The sequence below is a fragment of the Manacus candei genome, unplaced genomic scaffold, assembly GCF_025592945.1.
Source record: "Manacus candei isolate 608988 ecotype Guabito, Panama unplaced genomic scaffold, ASM2559294v1 h1tg000050l, whole genome shotgun sequence".
In the NCBI taxonomy this organism is placed as follows: domain Eukaryota; kingdom Metazoa; phylum Chordata; class Aves; order Passeriformes; family Pipridae; genus Manacus; species Manacus candei.
Genome location: NW_026138098.1, coordinates 14,575,380 through 14,593,872, shown reverse-complemented (window position 1 = coordinate 14,593,872; position 18,493 = coordinate 14,575,380). Strand labels below are relative to the sequence as shown.

The following is an 18,493-nucleotide window of genomic DNA, read 5'->3' as shown; positions in this document are numbered from 1 at the left end:
GCAGTGAGGGATACTACCTTGCCATCCTTACCCCTGAGGGACTGAGGTCAGCGGGGCTGCAGGATACAGGTGCTGTGGTGGGAGCCTGTGGCCAGGCAAGTGTGTACAGGGTGGCCCCATGGTGCAGTGGCACCCAGAGCTGAGATGTCAACACCCTTGCTCCTGATGTACATTGAGCTCTGGCAGCCTCAGTGGGATGCCCTGGGCTGGAAGGGAGCAATGCTCTACAGAAGCAGATCCTGCCATCTGTGAAGGATACTGCAGATCTAACCTGGTTGGATCCTGCACGTGCACCCAGGAACTGGTGGAGGGCCCCAAGGCAACACTTGAAGTCTGAGCTGGAAAGCCCAAGTCTACCTATGAAGCCCCCAAACCTCCCTCCCCACATCAGACCCTGTGAGAAACTTGCTAGCTCCTGCTTTTTATCTTCTTTGGCAGGATGCATCCGTGTCCTCTGCTGCCCTGCCCCTGTGCCAGTACTGAGCCAGAGGGTTCCTAATGGCACCCCAGCACCCAGTATGGGCCAGACCAGGAAGAAACCCTGAAGCAAGGCTGCCCTCCTCCCCATGACACTTTTGCCCCAGATTGCAAAGTGCAGTGATGCCTGCTCGTGCCAAGGAAAGTTAAGCAGTAACTAGGAGATGACAGCGAGCAAGCCATGGGTGCTTGGAGGGGCCGGGAAGCCCACTATGCAAAGGACGTTTGGGCACAGTTCACCCTGACTCCCCACTGGTGCCAGTCCAAAAGCTCATGGTGCCCCATGCAGGGACACGGAGCAGAGGTCAAAGACCATGCTGGGGGCTCCAGCTGCCCGGGGGCGGGAGGTGAGGGGTACAGGCACAGCTGAGGGCTGGCATAGGGAAAAGCTGGGCAGCAGGAAGAGCAGCTCTGGTCAAGGGGGCTGTGGCAGGGTGGGCTGCCAGAGGGGCCAGCACTGGGTCTGACAGTGTGGGGCGAGCGCTGGGTCTCTTGGGCAAGGAGGGAGCATCACCTGGGCACAGGCATAGGGCCTGGCGGAGGCAGGCTCTCCCAGATGGGACAGGGACAGGGGTCTCCAGGGCAGATGCAGGATGTCAGGGTGGAATGGGGCCAGGAGCGGCGTTCAGGAGGGGTGCCAAGGTGCGGCGCGACGGGGCGGAGCGAGGCGGGGCGGGGGGCTCCTCCCCGGCAGAGGTGGGGGCCGAGGCGGCCGCACGCCCCGGACAGACCCCGGGGGGTCGGGGCGGAAGGGGCGGCTCTGTCCAGCCCTGCTCGCCCGTGCCGGGGCCGCGGGCTCGGTGCGGAACTGTGCCGAGCTGTACCGAGCCGGGGACCTCCGCCCGCCGCCGCCCCCGCCGGGACGCGACCTCCGGGGCACCTGCCTGGTGCGTCCGCGGCACAACCGGGAGCGACCCCCGGCCCCTCCCCGCTCCTGACCCCATTTGCGGCTCCCGGAGTCCCGGCGGCGGAGCGGGGGTTGAGAACCACGGGGCGGGGGCAGGGGTAGAGTCACCCGTGGCCCCCGCGGCGTGGGAAAGCTCTGCGGGGAGCGTGGATGGAGCCAGGCAGGCTCCCAGCCTCGGAGGAGGAACCCCGTTAGGGGGCCTCTGAGACTTGTTCCCCGCTTAGGGGGACCGGGGCGCGTTTGGAAAACACCAGGTTTGCCGCAATGCCCCGCTTCGGAAGATTTTTAGATGCGAAACCTGGTTCTGTGGCTAGAGCTGGTTTGTGCCGAAACTGTGGCCGGCTCAATGCACCCCATCCCGAAGGGATGCAGGTGGTGTGGGCATGGTATGGGATGGATCACCCCGGGCCACCTAGCTCATGGGTTGGGGCAGGAGGAAACCAGCAAGAGCACGGGAGCTCTGCGCAGGGTGAGGAGATGGGCTCTCTCCGGTGCCTGGGTCGGGACGCGTCGGTGGTGACCCGCTACGGAGAAGCGCCCGAGGTGGCCGGGTGCCAAGAGGTATAGTGGGCAGGGTGGGGCGATCCCGGTATCGCCGCCTTTCCCGGCAAACACCTTGTCAGCAATCACCGCTGAAACTTAAACAAACCACAAACCTGGGCGCTGGCACTGTGTGGCTGGACCCTGCAGCAGCTGTGGACGCACAGTGGTGCCAGAGGACAGGGTGAGTGCTCCTCTTCATCCCCCACAGCCCCTCTGGTCCCTCGTGGGCACCTCCTGCCTGGCTTCCCACCCCCCTGTTCCCAGGACTCCCCATTATTCCTTCCGGGCAGGAGCTGGCAGGTGCCTGATTTTTCTCTCTGTATTTCCTGGTTGGAGGCAGGGCAGGCTGGGTGGTCCTCTGCTCCGACGACACCGACAGCTCCTCTCTGTGCCCAGGTGTCCACGGGAGCTGCTGCAATGGAGCTGGGGAACATCCCACAGCCTACTTACGGCCCTGGCCTTGAGGCGCCAGGGAGCAACACACCGGGGCTGCTGGCAATGGCACACGGCTTCCTGAGGCTGGTGCAGCCCAATCCCCTGCCCATAGGTGGGTACACGACAGTGGAGGGGCTGACAAGGGGGTGGGGGGGCCGCTTTGAGCTTCCCGGTCCCAGCTGAGCCTGAGCCTTCCTGCACTGGTGACTGTCCATTCAGCATTTTAACACTGGGGTACTGGGTAAGGAGGGGTATGGCTGGGGGAATCAGAGTGGGGTCCCCAAGGATTGCTATCTGCGTCCTGCCCATATCCCATCACAACTGTCACGGGGGCTTTCTCAGCTGGACCTCAAGACAGGCATTGGTGGTAGTCTCACCTTGCAGACTCCTGCCCTATCCTCACCCCACTCTGCCTGCAGAGTCCTTGTCTGACTTGCAGTTCTCTGTGCTTGCTGGCCACCAAGAGCAGCGTGTCCCAGTGCCAGTGCCCGCACAGCAGCTCTGCGGGCACTCCCTGCACACTGCCCAGCTTGCCAGAGCTTGCTCTTGCTCCTCCACATCTGAGGGGACAGGGATGTGTCGCTGGCACTGCTCTGCCCTGAACTTGCCACTATCAACTTGCAGGCAAAGGTGCGGCTGGCAAACTACTCAATGGCCTTGTGGCCTTGTTCATGTCACACAGATACCAGGGCGCAATAAATGGCACCCTGTGTCATCATGGCTTGTAATGAGTCCGTGGGCCATGGGCAGGGCAAGCCCTGGGGATGAAAGAGACAGCACGTCAGGGGGACTTTGCCCCTGCAGCCATCCCACGCAGGCAGTGCCCTCAGGCATTTCCCTGGGGCTGGGTTGCAGGAGAACAGCCCCAGGGCAGTGCCTCTGATGCCCAGTGGGCTGAGGACCCCCTTGTTCTGTGGAACCCTGAGAGTCTGGGGGCTGGCAGCACTTTTCCCAGATGCAAAAATGCTGTGCAGCATGTGGGCTGGGGAGGGCAACTGGAAAGGAGAAACATGGCAGGCACTCACAGCTGGTCTGAGCCACAGGTGATACCTGGGTCTGGGAGTCCATCTCTGAAATGAGCAGAGTGTGGGGCCTGCCTGGAGAGCCCCCAGGGCCTAGCACCTGCTCACAGCCCTCTCTGCTTCTTATTCCCCAGAAATGATTGATTTTGGGCAGTCCCAGAACGAATTCAACCAGGAGGATATCAAGGAGGTGAGCAGGCAGCCAGGGCAGAGATCTGGCAGCCCCAGACCACCATGGACTGGGGGATGCTAGCAGGTGCTGCTCTGAGGCTGAGCCCTGGATGCCATACAGCAGCAAGGGGAGATATGCAGCCCCCTGAGGGGACCCATTCTGCCCTGTGTGGGTTTGGACAGGACCCTCAGAGCTGAGGAGTCTTCAGGGGCACCGGTGTTATGCTGCCTCTCATTCTTCTTATCCCAGCTGCTGCTGTATGAGCTGGGTTTTCTGGTCTGTGTGGCCATTGGAGTCCTCTTCATCATATTCGTGCCGCTGGTGGGATGCTGCTTCTGCTGCTGCCGCTGCTGCGGGAACTGCGGGGGCCGCATGTACCAGAAGCAGGAGCCAGGGATGGGCTGCCGGCGCTGGGCGCTCTGGGTCTCCGTCCTGCTGGTCACCGCTCTCCTCCTGTGAGTACTCTGGCCGGGACGCTCCGGATGGGACCCAGGGGTGGGTGGAAACGCCGGCGCTAGGCGGCCGTGCCAGGAAACTGCCATTGTTCACGAGTAGATCCCGGCACGGTGGGACAAAGGAGAGGAAGCGGCGGTGGTGGGAAGCTGGCCCCGGGGGGCTGCTCACTGGCAGGGCACAAACCTTTCCAGACAGCTTCGCCACGGGGAACTGGAGGTGCACTGGGTACTGGGCTCCTCCGTGCCTCAGTTTCCTGCGTCCCTCTTCTCTGGTCCCTTAGCTCTGTACAGGGCACTTGCTGGGATGCACTGGAAGGGGGGGTTCACTGGCGTGCTCCAGACCCTGCAGGCTGGGCTCGATGTGGGTGGATTTGGAAGGTACTGGGAGGAGAGCATCAGGATTAAGTTTCCTGTGCACTGACCCTGCCACCCTTCCCTTTAGGGCTGGTGGTGTCTGTGCCTTCATCAGCAACGCCCGCTTCTCCCAGGCCGTGAACAGCACCTTCCCTAATGTGAACAACACGCTGGACAACATCCGCACCTACGTGGCCTCCATTCCCCAGGCATGCCTGGTCCTCCCGCCACGCCTGGGGTGCCTGATGGGGGGGAAGGGGCCAGGTGTAGGGAGCAGCCTAAATAGCCTCCTGGGGAAGGGCAACAATAGGGCTGGAGTGAGGGAAGGGTTCCCACCCACACTGACACCAAATCTCTATCCCTACAGCAAGTTGATTTTATCATTGACAGCAGCGATGTGCCCCTGGGCCATGTCAACAGCAGCCTCCAGGGTGAGTGTGTGTGGTGGGCGGGGCTGGGGGTGCCCTTGTGGTGAGCTGATCCAGGGCTGGGGGTGCTTGGGCAGTGGGGGTATTGTGTGGGTTTGCCTTGCTGCCCTATGGATGGTTGCTGACCCTGGGGGTCACTGGGCTGGTTCTTATGGGGGTGTCCAAAGGGATTAAATCTGGAGGCTCCTTCAGGCTTCAGCTCTGCTCCAGCAGCTGCTTTTCCCCGTTTAGGCTCCTCTCTGGGAAGGGTGATGCAGGTGGTGGCAGGGTGGGGGTGTCCCCTCTGACCCCCACCTGAAGGGTGGGTGAGGGCTGGGGTGCTGGGAGGCATCAGTGTTTTCACCAGCTTTCCTGCAAGCGGAGGTTCTGTGAGTGACACCACCTCTCCCATCTCTGCAGACATTGGGCCCAACCTGGGCAGCATGATCACCTCACACATCAGGAACAGCACGGACGGGGCTCTGGGATCTCTCCAGAGCCTCTTGCAAGGTAATGGCCCCACCCCTGGGAGGCTGACAGGGGACTCAGGGACACTGGGGCTGAGAGCTGGGGTAGGTGCATGTTTGGGTAAGGCTCCCAGGGAGCGGGATCCATCTGGCCTCCCAGTCGCACCCTGGGACAAGTGCTGGGACTTTGGGGGTGCCCCTATGTTGCATTTTTTTATGGGTCCCTGAGGTTCAGCTTGGTGAGAATAAGTCCCTGCCACACTGGCAGGATAAGGCCCTGAGCCCCCTGCTGTCTCCCCAGGGATGGAGAAGCTGGAGGCCACCTTCTACAACATCACCACCAGTCGCTCAGACCTTGAGGAGCTGCAGAGCAAGTTCGGGCAGCGGCTGGACAGCCTGCGGGACAGCCTCAACCAGACCCTGCAGCGCTGTGGCTCCCCCTGCAACAGCGTGTCTCTCAGTGGCCTCGCCTTCACCGCCAACTTCAGCACGGTGAGGAGGGGCGGGGTGCGGGGTGAGGGGCCCCGCAGCCCCTTCTCCAGCCCCCTGTGGCCCTCTCACCCCAGGCTCTTCCCTGCAGATCCCCAGTGTGCAGCAGCAGCTGGAGGCACTGCGTGATGTCTCTCGCTCCAGTATAGCGACTGATTTAGAGAAGGTAAGAGGTGTCCCTTAGAGACAGGCTATGGACTGGGTGCTCACAGCACTGCTGGGGCTGTGCTGACAGGGGTGGCTTGGGAAAAGCCCTGTGGGGAGTTCATTGCTGTGACATGGAGGGAAGGGCTGGTTAGAGGTCTGTTCACTGTCTCCACCACCCCTGTGCACTGGTGGAGTGGACTGGGTGCTCTGGGGGTCCCGGCTATCCTGTGCACTGGGATCTAAGGCCAAGAGGATGTGCTGCTCAGCCCTGGGTTGAGGGCAAGGGTGTGAACTGTATGCTGTGCTCCCTTGCTGCAGTTTAACAGAACATTGAACATGATCTCTGAGAAGGTGCAAGAGCAGGCCCAGGATGTGGTGGCAAGTAAGCAGGGCTTTGTGTGCAGTGTGCCAACTTCTTCTCTCCCAAGACTCCCTCCTCCCTTTTCAACCCACCCCTGCCTGGTGGACTTTACCTGCTGCCAACCTACTGCTTGCAACCCTGGCTGTCCCCAGGTGCCATTGTGCCAATGCCATCTTTGGCCATGATTGTCCCTATCCCATCCTCTCCTGGTCTCTGCTGCCCTGCAGGACCTGGGCAGCAGCTTGCAGTGCCAACCTGTCCCTCTGCCCTGCAGAAACACAGGACCAGCTGGGCTTCATCAGGCAGGAGATCAGAAGCTTGCAGGAACAGCTGCCATTCCCGGATGTGGAGGAGAAAGTCGGGGCCTTTGTGGGCAACACCACGTTGGTGCTGGAGGAGTACAGGGAGCCAATCATCACCTGGGATGGGCTCAGGTAGGTGAGGGGCTGCTGCATCTCCAGCTCTGTTGTCCAGAGAGGCTCAGGTTCCTGATCCTGATCAGGACCTCCTGGAGGTGGGAGCTCACTGGGTGGTGGAACTGAAGGTGCAGGGTAGTCAGAGCTGTACCTTGCAGCTGCCTGTGCCCCTTCACTGCTAGAGTGCCTGGGGCCTTTTTCATCCCCAGGAAAGCAGCCAGTGGACTGTTGGGTGCTGTTCAGGTCCCCGATCCTTCTGTCTGACTCCCGCTCTTTGTCTTGCCCCAGGTTGATTGTGTGTGCCCTCCTGTGCTGCACAGTGCTGCTGGTGGTCCTCTGCAACGTTTTTGGGCTGCTACTGGGGCCCCTGGGGCTGAAGGAAGGTGTGCTGCCCACAAAGCGCAGCGGCCTCTCCAATGCTGGCGGGAACTTCTTCATGGCGTGAGGCTCTCTTTGTTGCTGAGGATGTGTGTGGGAGCGGTGGGTTGGGTGGGCAGGGCTGGTCGGGGAATGCTCAAGCTCCTAAATCATCATGTTACTGCAGTCCCATTGTATTAATGGCCCACCCCATGGCAACTCCCCATGCAGCGGTAAATGTGAAGGTAAAACATGGTGCTGGTGAGAGGCGTTCGAGGGGAGCCCGTTTGCCCTGTGCTGGTGGGGGCTGGCAGTGTGTGTGTGGTCCTGCGGCTCTGCAGGGGAGTGCTGGCTTGCAAAGCTGTGGGAAGCTATTCTGGAATCCAAGCTCCAGGTCATACTCTGGGGGCTGAAGGCAGAATGGAGACGTGCTTGGAGGAATGATGGCGTTCCTGGAATTGTGGAGGGCAAGGGTTGTGCAGCCCCTGGGCTTTGTGAGCTGGGGGCAATGCCAGCATCAGCACTGGGGCACAGGGCCACAGGTGCTGACAGCATTTCTGTCCTGGCAGAGGGGTCGGCTTCAGCTTCATCTTCTCCTGGCTGCTGATGCTGCTGGTGATGATCATCTTCGTGGTGGGGGGGAATGTCTACATGTTATTCTGCGAGTCCTGGCGCAACCAGCAGCTCTTCCAGGTGAGCTCCCTGTGGGGAGACACTCCTGCCCAGAGCCACTGCTGCCTTTCCGAGGGCTGCTGGTGGAGCTCTGGCAGCACTGGCCATTTGGGATATCCTTCTGAGGTGTTCTGCCCTGCACTGTGTCTAGTTTTTCCATCTCTTCTCTTGCTCTTAGCTCCTGGACACTCCCGGTCTGATCCCTGGCTTCAACCTCTCAGAGCTGCTGGGCCAGGAGGGTGACACGACAAACTTCTCAGAGATATACAGGTGGGTCCCAGCCCTGGCACTGTGTCTTTGGGGAAGGGTACAGCTGCTCAATGCCCTCAGATGCTCTCCAGGAGGGGGGCAGCTTGCCCTACCTGCTGTGGCTGTGGGCAGGCACTGATGCCAGGGAAGGACCAAGGTGCGACCTACCTGCACAGGTGAGGACATGCTCCTGGGAGGGGGTAGCCTTTGCCTGCCCTGTTTTCAGCCCACGCCCCCATCCTGCAGGCAATGCCAGCAAGATGCTTCTCTGTGGAAAACTCTGCACTTGGACCAGCGTGTGTCCCTGGATGAGCTCTTGAATATCAGCCAGGTGAGCCTGGGGGTGCCAGGTCTGGAAGGCAGGGATGGGGGCACAGAGCTGAGGGGACAGTGAGGGGCCAGCACATGCTCCATATGGCCCCCTTTGCTCTGGCAGTACACAGGAGAGATCTCCATGGCTTTCGAGGAGATGAACATCACCCTGAGCCCCGTCTCCCTGCTCAACCAGACACAGGAAGACATGCTGCTGCATGCCAGTCAGGCTGGGCAGCCCCCCGACTTCACCCTCACCCTGGAGCAGGTGGGCTGAAGGCAGCCTGGTGTTGGGATGGGGGGGTTTGGATGTGGGTTGAGGATGTCCACTGTCACCTACCCTTTGCTGCTGTGGTAATCCTAATGCAGGCTCTCATCCATGTCACCCCATTTGGCAACCAAGCTCATCCTCCACCCAGAAGGCCTTGACTCCACTCTGCCCCACAAGGATGGCATACAGGAGCCCCATTCTCACGGCTTTGTCTCTGCCTTTTCCAGCTGGATCAGAACATAACCCAGGGAAGCCTCCTGGATCTGGCCACAGAGTTGGAGCAGCTGGCAGAAAAAACGGTGAGAGACCATGCCACTCCAGGGCCATGGCCACCCTGTCCTCAAAGCCACTGGCTGCGGGGCTCCTCTGTCCCTGCCTGGGTGTTGAGAGGAGGCGATGCCCTTCACCCTTGTCCAGCTCTTTTCCCCAGCCAGGCCCATCAGCTGGCTATGGTGGGGCCTGGACCTTGTGCCTGGGGCACTGCTGACTGTAGCTTCTCCAGGACACAGATGTGAAAACGGACCTGGAAGATGAGGCTCGTAAACTGAGGGAGATGGACAAGGAGATGCAGGCAGACTTCTCTGGACCACTGGTGAGCGAAGCTGAGGGAGGTCCTGGGGGTGCTGGCGTGGGCTTCCCTAGAGCTTGGAGCCTGCTGGCATGGTCTGGTCTGAGTTGTGAGGTCCACACCTCTGACCTCCCTCTCTTGGTCCCCAGCAAAGCCTGAAGAAGAACATCCACTCAGTGCAGAGTGGGGCTGCCCAGCTCGAGGTAAGCTGCACAAGGGGACCTTCTGAGTGCACCCCAGTCCAGGGCACCCTGCAAAGTGCCTTTGAGGTCCTGCAGCAAAGATGGTGGGGGTAACCTGCAGTCTAGGGGGCTGGTGGCTGCTGTGGGACTCCCCAGGCATGCGCTGCAGGGGCTGCTCATGGGGCAGAGGGAGGGGGTCCATGTCATGGACCCTGCCAGGCACAGGCTCCCTTCACCTGAAGTACTCGGGCACTACCAGTGTGTGACTGCTGGGAACACCACAGATCAGAGAGGCTGTGCCCCAGGGAGTGCTGCTGTGCAGGATAGGGACCCCACTTCCATCACACTGCTGAGAGCACCTTTCGCCCCAGGAACAGACAAGAACTGCGCTGGACAAAGCCAACAAAACCCAGAAGTTCCTGGAGAGGGAGACTCCTAACATCATCAAGAATGTGAGCTTGCCTTGTCTTGCTCCTGGGCCACACCGTGGGGATGTGATTGCACCCCCATACCAAGACCTCCCTCTGCACAGGGATGCCAAGCAATGTTTGGCTGCTTGTCCTGCCCTGTTGTCTTCCCTGGGGGTTTCCTGCACCTCTGGGTGCCCCTGCCCCTTATGGCACCCCCAGCAAGGGGCTGGGGTGGGGTGAAGCATGCAGTCCCATTGCTGCTGGGTTGAGGTGGTCTGAGAGCCCTCATCCTGACACAGAGGGAACATGGGGCATGGAGAGGGCTGGTGGTGCAGCATCTCCACTCTGTGCTTCCCCCCACCAGGAGACGCGGGCCTTCCTGGAGCAGCTGTTGCATTTCTTTGAGACCTACATCTCATGGGCCAAGAGCAGGGTGAGTTGAGCCTTCCTTGGTGGGGTGGAGGGAAGGGGAGGATGAGCTGCAGGGTGCTGACATGTCCTGTCCCCACCCATGTGTCCAGCTGACAGAAGATGTGGCACGCTGCAAACCCGTAGCTCAGACCCTGGATAATGTGGAGGTCATTGGCTGCAACTACATCATGGACTCTGTGGTGAGTGGGGCAGCGGTGTGTGGAGTGAAACGTGTGTGTGGGGTGGCTGTGAGGTCCCCTTGTTTTCATCATGCATAGGATGAGGGATGCAGGGAAGTATGAGGGATGCACAGGAAGCAGGGCTCAGCTTCTCCCCAGCGGATTGCTGTGGCTAAGAGCAAGCTGTGAGAAGGAGTGGGTGGTCATCGGGGAGCTCTGAGAGCAAAAGATATTCTCACAGCTGCTGTCTAGCCCTAATGGCTCTCCTCCCAACCCCCCAGAATGCCTTCTGGTTCAGCCTGGGCTGGTGCACATTGTTCCTGCTGCCCAGCATCATCCTGTCTGTCAGACTTGCCAAGTTTTACCGCCGCATGGACATTGCTGATGTGTACAGGTGAGGAGCAGCCCCACCCCCTATGGCCACACTGGGTCTGGGGTCCCCTCGTGCACTGCCAGCTGTCCCTTCACGTGCCTCATGGTAGCCTGTGGGGCTGATCCTAAAGTAACATGGGCTGACTTGGGACTCTCAGCCTCTGAGGGTGGAGATGTTCTGGAGAAGAGCCTGGCCCTGCCAGCTCTGAACCTCTTCTTTGGGCAGATGAAAGTACATCCAGCTCCCCTCGGAGGAAGGAGCTGGTAGGGCTGCAGCCCCAGCCTGGCTCGGGGGTCCATCACCTGCCTGGCTCTGTTTTGCACTATTTTTGTGCTGGGGCCCCCAAACAGGAGCTCAGCTTCATGCTGTGCAGAATGCAATGTGCTGCATGGATGGTGTCCTTGCCACGAGGGTGCAGTGCTTGCTCACACACCTGTGGCCACCGGTGTCCCAGGGCTGCCCCCCAGCCCTCTGGGACCCTCTGACCAGCAGCTCCACTGCCACTCCACTGCTGACCCCTGAAGGTAGTGAGCAGTTTCCAGTCGGCTTTCCAACTCCTGAGGGCTACATCTTGGCCCTGCAGTGCAGCCAGTGTGCTTGGGGCTCCCCAGCCCTGGTCCTGTACTGAGCTGGCTGGAGACACAGGCTCAGCTGCCTGGGAAACTTGGGGGAACTGAAATTCTGGCATGGGGGAACTGTGTGCTGCTGAACTGGTGAGTGTGGGCCCCACTCTGCCTGCCCAGGGAAGGAGCAGGGAGGCTCTGGGGGCAGCAACATTCAGGGGGGCTGTAGGAGCCCATGCTCTGTGTTCAGGTCAGGCATCCAGGATGGAGGGGACCAGAGCACCCTGAACTCTCCATGTTCTTCTGTGACCTGGGGGAGACCTTGTCCCACCAGGAGATGCTGGGTTGTCCCAAGAGTCTTGCTCCACTGACACTGTCCTCTCTTTTTTCTCCCCTCCAGGAATGAAGAACTTGAGATGTAAGCTATTTGCATTGCCAGGTCCTTGTGTGGGATGGGGGGCAGATCCTGTGGTATGAAGGGGGACAGGGCACAAAGAGAGGTGGGTGAGGTGGGGAACAGGGTGAGTGAGTGCAGGCCAAGGAGGGTGCTGGTAGCAGGGGAAGGCTTTGAGGGTGGGACCTTTGCAGTGCACACAGTTCTGGGGGTCCCCCATCATCTTCCCATACTCCTAAGTTTGGAGGTGCTGCTGCTCCCAGTTTCCCAGGCTGATGGGTTTGGGGAGGCTGTCCCCATAGCCTCTTTCCTGTGGGACTGGGTGATAGGAGTGGGATGATATTTGGCCATCCAAGTGCATCCTGGGCTGTCCCTTGCTCCCTTTGTGGCTGGGGGTGATGTAAGTGACCTTGGTTTTGCAGGCCACCTGCGTTCAACTACTACATAATCCCCAGGCCATCCACAAGGCATTAGCCCCCGTCGCCCACAGATGGAGGAAGAAATGGAAAGGCCCCCCTGACTTGAAAAATGTGACTATTTATTTTTACGGGGAGCCTGCTTCTTTTCAAGGCTGTGATTTTTGGTGTCAAACAATAAATGGGATGTTTGTGTGCACTGCAGGATGTGGCTGCACTCCTCAGGTCTGGCTGTGAAGGACACAGGGGTAGGGACAGGGAGGGTTCCCCACAGCTGGGGCTGTGCCTGGGACCAGAGGCCTCTTTCTGGGGTTCCCAAGCGCGCTCTGCCCACAGCCAGCCCATGGGTTGATACAGAACCACTGCTCAGCATCACCAGGGCTGGATGACATTTCCCTCACCGGGCAGCCCTTTTCACTTGTGGCTGGCTGGGTGTCAGGTCCTTTCCTGGGAAAAGCCACACCAAGAGCCTCCTGTCCAGGTGCCACCCCAAGCTGTCCCCAAGACATGAAGCACTTCCCTCTGGCATCCCTGATATGTGTCATCTGTGTGTTTCCAGTTTATGGGGTACCTGCAGCCCACATGTCCTTCTGTTAGGTATGGTGGCATGGGGACTTCCCATGTCCACTCCTGCACATCCCGAGCTGCATGCACAGATAAGCCAAGGGTGACTTGGTCTGCAGCCTTGGGGTGAGTGCAGGTGTTGCTTTGTGCTGCTCCTTTGTGCAAGCACAGGGACCATCCCGAAAGCCATGTCAGGCACAGGGAATATGCGTGAGCAGCTTGACTCATTTCCTTTGTTGTAAAGTCTAAGTCTCTCTGGAGCAGAGTGAGAGGGCCAGGCTGGCCAGCTCACCCTCTGCTACATGCATCTGCTTTATTGCTTTTTCTATTTGCCTTCAGATCTCCTAATCGCTGGTTTTTCCTTTGGGTGTTATCTGAAGCTGCACCGGCCTTACCTCCTGCTATCTACCCTCAGCACCCATCTGACCGCAGAGAGAGCCCTGTGCTTGCCTATTACTCAGCTGAATCTTGTTCTTTGGAGTGGTTTGGTCACTGCTTCCCATAGGGATGTCTACTCTTTCTGGCCCTTGGGGATTTCCAGCATTTCTTGGAAAGCATTCAGCTCAGTTGTGTCTCTTGCTCTCCCCTACCCTGAACCCTCAGGCTCCCAAGTTCTGACTGCTTCCTGCCTGTCTAGGGCCCACATGTGAAGGTCTCTTTCCCCAAGCCTCAGGGTGTCCCTACCACACAGCGTTCCCCGCTTCCTCTTCCCTTGCTGTGCCTTGGGGACATCAGCCCACACAGGATGGCTGCTGGCTTCAGTTTCCTCTTGCTGGCTTTACAGGCATTGCTCCTTCCCTGATCTGCCTTTTCTTCTCTGCAGAACTAGTGCCGGAAGGCAGGGAGCTTGACCCTCATTCGCTGTGCTACTGTGACCACCTGCATCCAAACCCAGCCTTGGCAATGAAGATCTCCCCCCCAGTTACTGCACAGCCTTTGCCAAGGTGTGGGGTTTGCTCTCAGCAGCTCTCCATTCAGTGCTGCCCCAGGGCAGCATCCTTGTCCTTGGAGCAATGGCTCCGAAAGGGCTCTGGGTCCGTCCATCATCCTCCTCCTGAGCAGCCCTGGGAGGTGGGTGAGAGCAGCGTCAGGCAGAGCCAGCAGCTGCTTGGAGAGGAGGCAGGGACAGCCCACAGTGGCTGCTGCCAGCTCTCCTTTCAGGCCCGGCTCCCTTGCTCATGTGAGCAGCAGCTGCCAGAATCAGGTGGCTTCCTTGTGTGGGAAGGAAACCGGCAGCATCCCACGGCCACAGCACCCCCTTCCCAACAAGGAAGGTCTCATCAATAGCCAGCCAGCCAGCATCTAGGCAACCGTTGCAGCAGTTCCTCTTCCTCTTTGCCAGACCTTTTTCCACCACAGGGACTTTCTGCAGCCAAGCCCTTGTCTTGGGGAGGCCCTGCCGCATCTTTACAGTGGTTTCACAAAACAGGATCTCTCCAACAGCAGCTCTGACACTGAGTGCCTGGCAGCAGGCTCCTGCTGGGCCAGACAAATACTTCCCACTGCTAGTTTTCCAAAAAATGTACAAGTTGCAGCTCTTGAGGAAAAAAATCCCCCATCCTCAACTCTGTCTTGGGCCCAGCCACAGCTGTGCACTGCATGGATGGGCCTTCTCTGCAGCATACACACTTCTGCCTGCCTGTGCAGACTCCTGCCTCCATGGCTTCATAGTGGTAAGCAGCTGAGGGAATGGGCTGTCTGGGCACACTCTGAACGTGGCTGTACCAACAGTGAGCCATGCTGGGCAGTACCAGTGAGCTGAGGTTGTCCACTTTTCACCAGAAGCAAAACACAATTGTCTTCCTCCCGAGGGTGTGCACCCTCACAACATCCACCACCACCTCAGCACTGCTTTAGAAACCTTTATTTTTAAAAGGAGTCTGTCTTCCACACTTCAGACCACTCTCAAGAGGACTAATGGGAGGTGAATCTCCCCCAGCCCAACAAGGCAAGAGACAGCTCCTTTACACCACAGCCCAGAACGCAGGGGCAAAGCCATAGCTAGAGTCTCCCTCCTGGTGGAGGGGGCCAGGCAGAGGGTATCAGAGTGAGGCTGGAACCTGGATCTTCCTGCACAACTGCTCTCAAGTTACACCGACTTTGCAAACAGAGGCACAATATGAGCCAGACAACCCCGACAAAGCCCCTTTGTGTGCAAAGGGCAAAGGTAGAGGAGATGGGAACAGAGGGCCTGGGTGTCCTGCAGCATAATCTAAGCTTCCATAAAGGAAAGGGAGAGGCAGGGCCAGCCCCAAGCTCACTCAGGCTGCTGCCAGCTTCTCAGCTCAGAAGAGAGTTTGGGTACTGTCTGGGATAGAGAGATAAGGGAATTAGGCTGCTCTCTTCAGCTAAGTAGCTGCAATCAGTCACAGCTACAGGATTGATCCCAGAGGAACTGTGGTGAGACAGCGTGCAGAGTGCTGCAGCTGCCAGCACGTGTGCTGGGACCTCCAGTGCCACACTGGCATTTAGCATCTGACTGAGCCCAAAGAAGCAGGACTTGGTGACCCCACTGCAAGAAACATGCCCCGTTTCTCACAGGCACAACTTAGAGGTACCACCCAACTCACTGAGCAGAGAATGGGGAGGGAAGACTCTGTGTGTCCCTGCCCATCACTCCACCACCAGTCCTACAGGATCAGGGAAGTAGAAGTGGATATATAAAGGAGCCAAGCAAACTGAAAACAAAGTGCTTTGGGCAGGGAGCAGTTCTGTAGTCCTGTAGTGCAACCAGCATTTTCATCTGCAAATGCACCTGGCATTTGCTCCTCCACTGGGCACACACAATTGCACTTGATAGGAATAGCCAGAAAGCCTGTCCTGGCTCAGACGAGATCCCCCAACCCCAGCCACCCAACAGGCTCTTCGAGATGCTGCTACAGGGAGGCTTCAGAAAGGAGCAGGCTTCCATACTGCCACACAGGGTAGGATTTCCTGGGGTGCATGTGGCTTTCCCTTCCTCGTGCACCCAAGGCTTGGGATACGTTGTCCTTCCCCCCATCACACACTGTCATCCTGTACCAGTGCTGAGGGTGAGGAAGTCCTTGCTATCGGTGGCTGAGGGACATCATCGGCTGCTGCTTTTGAGGGGACTTTGTGCTCTCGGGGCGGGGTAGGAGGGGGGAAGGTGGGACTCTGCAAGGCATCCGAGTACATCTCGTGGACACTGGGACGCTGCGCAACCCTTTGCAGCAGTGGCTTAAGCAAGCCCACGGTCAGCTGGTTCCCCTCGCTGGAGAAAGGCACTGGGTCCTCCTGGGAGTGAGGGAGGTGCTGCAGGACCACGGTGAGGATGTCTGAGGCAGTGAGCTCAGCAGGGCACAGTGGCCACAGCCTGTCCAGATATGGGTCCAGCTCCCGGTGCTGGGCAAACTCAGCCAGCAGTGTGGTGAATATCTCCTTGTTAAGCAAGGGGCTGAGTTTGGAGAACTTCTCTGCCACCTCCACCACCCGCTGCCACCGCTTCAGACGGATAAGAAGGTGCAGAGCTTGCAACACAGCCTTAGGCCTCTTGCTGCAGAGCAGCAGCTCCAGCTCCATCTCACTGTCTCCCTCGCTGTGTTGGTTCTTCCGGGCCAGTACTCCCAGTGCTCTCTTGTACAGCGGCACCCGGCCCTCTGGGCCCTCCTTGCTGCTGTATGCCCAAGACGTGCTAATGTACTGCTGGGTCAGCTCCACAAAACTGGGCAACCACTTGGGTTTGAACCTCAGGAAGGAAGTGCAGATGAGCTCAAAGAGTGGGACCATCCCATTCTGACCCATGTCGTCCAGCTGTGGCCCTCCCAGAACCTTCTTCCACACCTCTGGGGTGGCCCTGGCTACCAAGAGGCCGTCCCCATTCTGCTGCAGCTGCAGGCAGTTCCTTGTGGCCTTCCAGGCAGCCTTGGGGAAAGAGGCAAAGACAGAATTGAGGTAGGCCAAATTGTCCTTGTCCATGTCAGAGTGCAGAATGCGGCTGACCTCCTGCTCCACCAGTTCCTTGCAGTAGCTTTCCACCTCACTCTCTGGGGCACACACCACACAGGTCTTGAGGAGCTCCAGGCTCATGTAGCTCTGCAGCTCCAGGCTCATTGTGCTCAACAGCTTGGCATAAGTGTCTTGTAGGCCTTGGGCTGGCTTCTGTTTCTGGTGGAGGCTGTGCTGCAGGATGGCAGCCAGGGCCACAGGAGCCTGGAATGCACCACCTTTCTTCAACTTCTCCACTGTCAGCTTGGAGCTGCTGAGGCTTCTCCTCTGGTAGTATCTGCAGGCCTCCTCAAACACCATCTCCACCAGGCATGGTTCAGGTCTGCTGCTATCTTCAGGTTTGGAGAAACAAAAGCTATAGATGCCAGCTTGAGTGAGGAGCTGGATACCATCCTCCTCTCCTGAGGACTCCAGGAAATGCACCTCTTTCATGCTCAGTACTTCTTTTTCTATGAGCCTTCCACTGTTCTGGTCGACAAGGTAGAGGACTCCAGCCAGCACACAGGCCAGGATGCTGCCAAAGGTCTTTAGCCGCAGAGGACTCCCCTGGGCCAAGGAGCCCACCTCCAGGTCAAAGACATGCCTCTGTGTCCCATCTGGCTCCACCATGTTCACAGCACCCTTTGTGCTCACCAGCAGCAGACCCCCACTGTTAGACACAGCAGATGTGTGAATGTCCAGGGGTGTAAAACCTGAGAGAAGGCCCACAGAACCCAGCAGGAGTTTTCTGAAGTCTGACTCGCTGCTGGAGCGCAGCACCTTGCTGTGGCTGAAGCCCGCAGAGGGGGCTGTGATGGTGAGCTTTGCTGTCTCAGGATGCCAGATGAGGAGGAATTTGGAAGTGGTGGCAAAGCTGGCAGCAGCAGGCACCAGGAAGATGTGCTGAGGGGAGGCCAGGACCTGGTACTCAGGGCTGTTGTGCAGGACCATCCTCACGGTGCCCAGCCTCACACCTTGCTCCCCCACCTCCAGAGCACGGGCACAGACACAGAATCTGAAGGCACACTTGCTCATGTCCGAGTGGGCACCCAGAGGCGGCCTCTCCTCACACCACACCAGGCTGGCTCCCTGGCTGCACACGGAGACAATTCGTGCCCGGGCACCCTGGCAGAGCTCCAGTGTCTGCAGCAGCTGCCAGCCCACGGCCACCACAAAGTGCCAGACCTCGGTCCGGCCGTGTTCCCACACCATGGCCAGTACCCAGGAGTCCAGTACCACAGGGCTCTGCAGGAAGAGCAGTCCCACAAGGGCTGGCTGGGGCGGCTGCCAGTTCCTCTCCAGGTCGGTTCCAGCGATGCTGTGGCGCTGGAAGGCCACCACCCGGGGCGTGGGGGGCGGCCCGCTCTTCTGCAGGACCAGGAGGTGCTGCCCGTCGGGGCTGGGCTGGACATGGCAAGGCTCTTCTCCGCGGCACAGCAGCTCCCGCAGCCAGTGGCCTCGGCTGAAGTCGCTCAAGTCGGAGACCTGCCGCAGCGTCCCGGCGCGCTTCATCCTGGGGCGCCCGCCCTGTCACCGAGAGCGTACACCAGGACGGGCCGGGGCACAGAGCCCCTGCTGCCGCCCGGTCCCCGCCCGGAGCCCACCCGCAGCTCCACTCCCCAGGATCCCTGCAGGCCCCCAAGGACCCCTCGGGCACCTTCCCCCCGCGGCGAGCCGGTTCCGCGGGCGCCAACCCCCCGGGGACCGGCCGCGCCCCCAGCTCCCCGGACACCCACCGATCCCCCGGGCGCCCGGGGTACCCCCTCCCGCCGGGACCCACCTGCCGCGGCGGCGGCTGCCTACCGGGGCCGGGGTGCCCCTGGCCGGGGCCGGGCTGGCGGCGGCTCCGCTCAGCGCTGCGCAGTCACGGGGCCGCGGGTTTCCGGGCGGGGCCGGGCCGGCCCGGGCCGCCCCTCGCCTACTTCCGCCGCCGGAACGGGGAGGGCGGCGGGGTCACGTCCCGGGGCTGTCCCGT

The 18,493-nt window shown here is 59.7% G+C and overlaps 2 protein-coding genes across 6 annotated transcripts; one reads left to right on the top strand and one right to left on the bottom strand.

Moving 5' to 3' along the window:
• The first annotated feature begins 1,803 nt into the window (after positions 1 to 1,803).
• LOC127476723 (prominin-1-A-like) lies at positions 1,804 to 12,155 on the top strand. 4 transcript variants are annotated; one of them, XM_051799971.1, is made up of 25 exons: positions 1,804 to 2,108; positions 2,324 to 2,474; positions 3,519 to 3,574; positions 3,806 to 4,011; positions 4,454 to 4,574; positions 4,733 to 4,796; positions 5,193 to 5,282; positions 5,541 to 5,731; positions 5,820 to 5,894; positions 6,194 to 6,257; positions 6,511 to 6,670; positions 6,941 to 7,093; positions 7,579 to 7,702; positions 7,860 to 7,951; positions 8,177 to 8,261; positions 8,367 to 8,510; positions 8,741 to 8,812; positions 9,016 to 9,105; positions 9,231 to 9,284; positions 9,635 to 9,715; positions 10,038 to 10,106; positions 10,195 to 10,284; positions 10,545 to 10,657; positions 11,600 to 11,617; positions 12,016 to 12,155. In XM_051799971.1, the coding sequence occupies exons 2-25, from the start codon at positions 2,345 to 2,347 to the stop codon at positions 12,065 to 12,067; spliced, it is 2,394 nt and encodes a 797-aa protein (XP_051655931.1). In that variant the 5' UTR covers positions 1,804 to 2,108; positions 2,324 to 2,344; the 3' UTR covers positions 12,068 to 12,155. The 4 variants fall into 4 exon arrangements, with proteins under 4 accessions (XP_051655931.1, XP_051655932.1, XP_051655930.1 ...); XM_051799972.1 differs by having other exon boundaries at positions 2,268 to 2,474; XM_051799970.1 differs by having other exon boundaries at positions 2,264 to 2,474.
• Positions 12,156 to 12,939: 784 nt separating this feature from the next.
• Positions 12,940 to 18,474, bottom strand: HPS6 (HPS6 biogenesis of lysosomal organelles complex 2 subunit 3). 2 transcript variants are annotated; one of them, XM_051799969.1, is made up of 2 exons: positions 18,322 to 18,474; positions 12,940 to 18,045 (listed from the first exon to the last, which is right to left on the bottom strand). In XM_051799969.1, exon 2 carries the CDS (start codon positions 18,028 to 18,030, stop codon positions 15,574 to 15,576), a length of 2,457 nt encoding a protein of 818 aa, XP_051655929.1. In that variant the 5' UTR covers positions 18,031 to 18,045; positions 18,322 to 18,474; the 3' UTR covers positions 12,940 to 15,573. The 2 variants fall into 2 exon arrangements, with proteins under 2 accessions (XP_051655929.1, XP_051655928.1); XM_051799968.1 differs by having other exon boundaries at positions 18,299 to 18,437.
• Between the last annotated feature and the right edge of the window lie 19 nt (positions 18,475 to 18,493).

Bases quoted from the DNA above. Each gene is read 5' to 3' on its own strand.
- LOC127476723 (XM_051799971.1), top strand. From the start codon at position 2,345: ATGGAGCTGGGGAACATCCCACAGCCTACTTACGGCCCTGGCCTTGAG. The intron at 2,475-3,518 runs GTGGGTACACGA...CTTATTCCCCAG, and splicing joins GCCCAATCCCCTGCCCATAG to AAATGATTGATTTTGGGCAG. The intron at 6,671-6,940 runs GTAGGTGAGGGG...GTCTTGCCCCAG, and splicing joins ATCACCTGGGATGGGCTCAG to GTTGATTGTGTGTGCCCTCC.
- HPS6 (XM_051799969.1), bottom strand. From the start codon at position 18,030: ATGAAGCGCGCCGGGACGCTGCGGCAGGTCTCCGACTTGAGCGACTTC.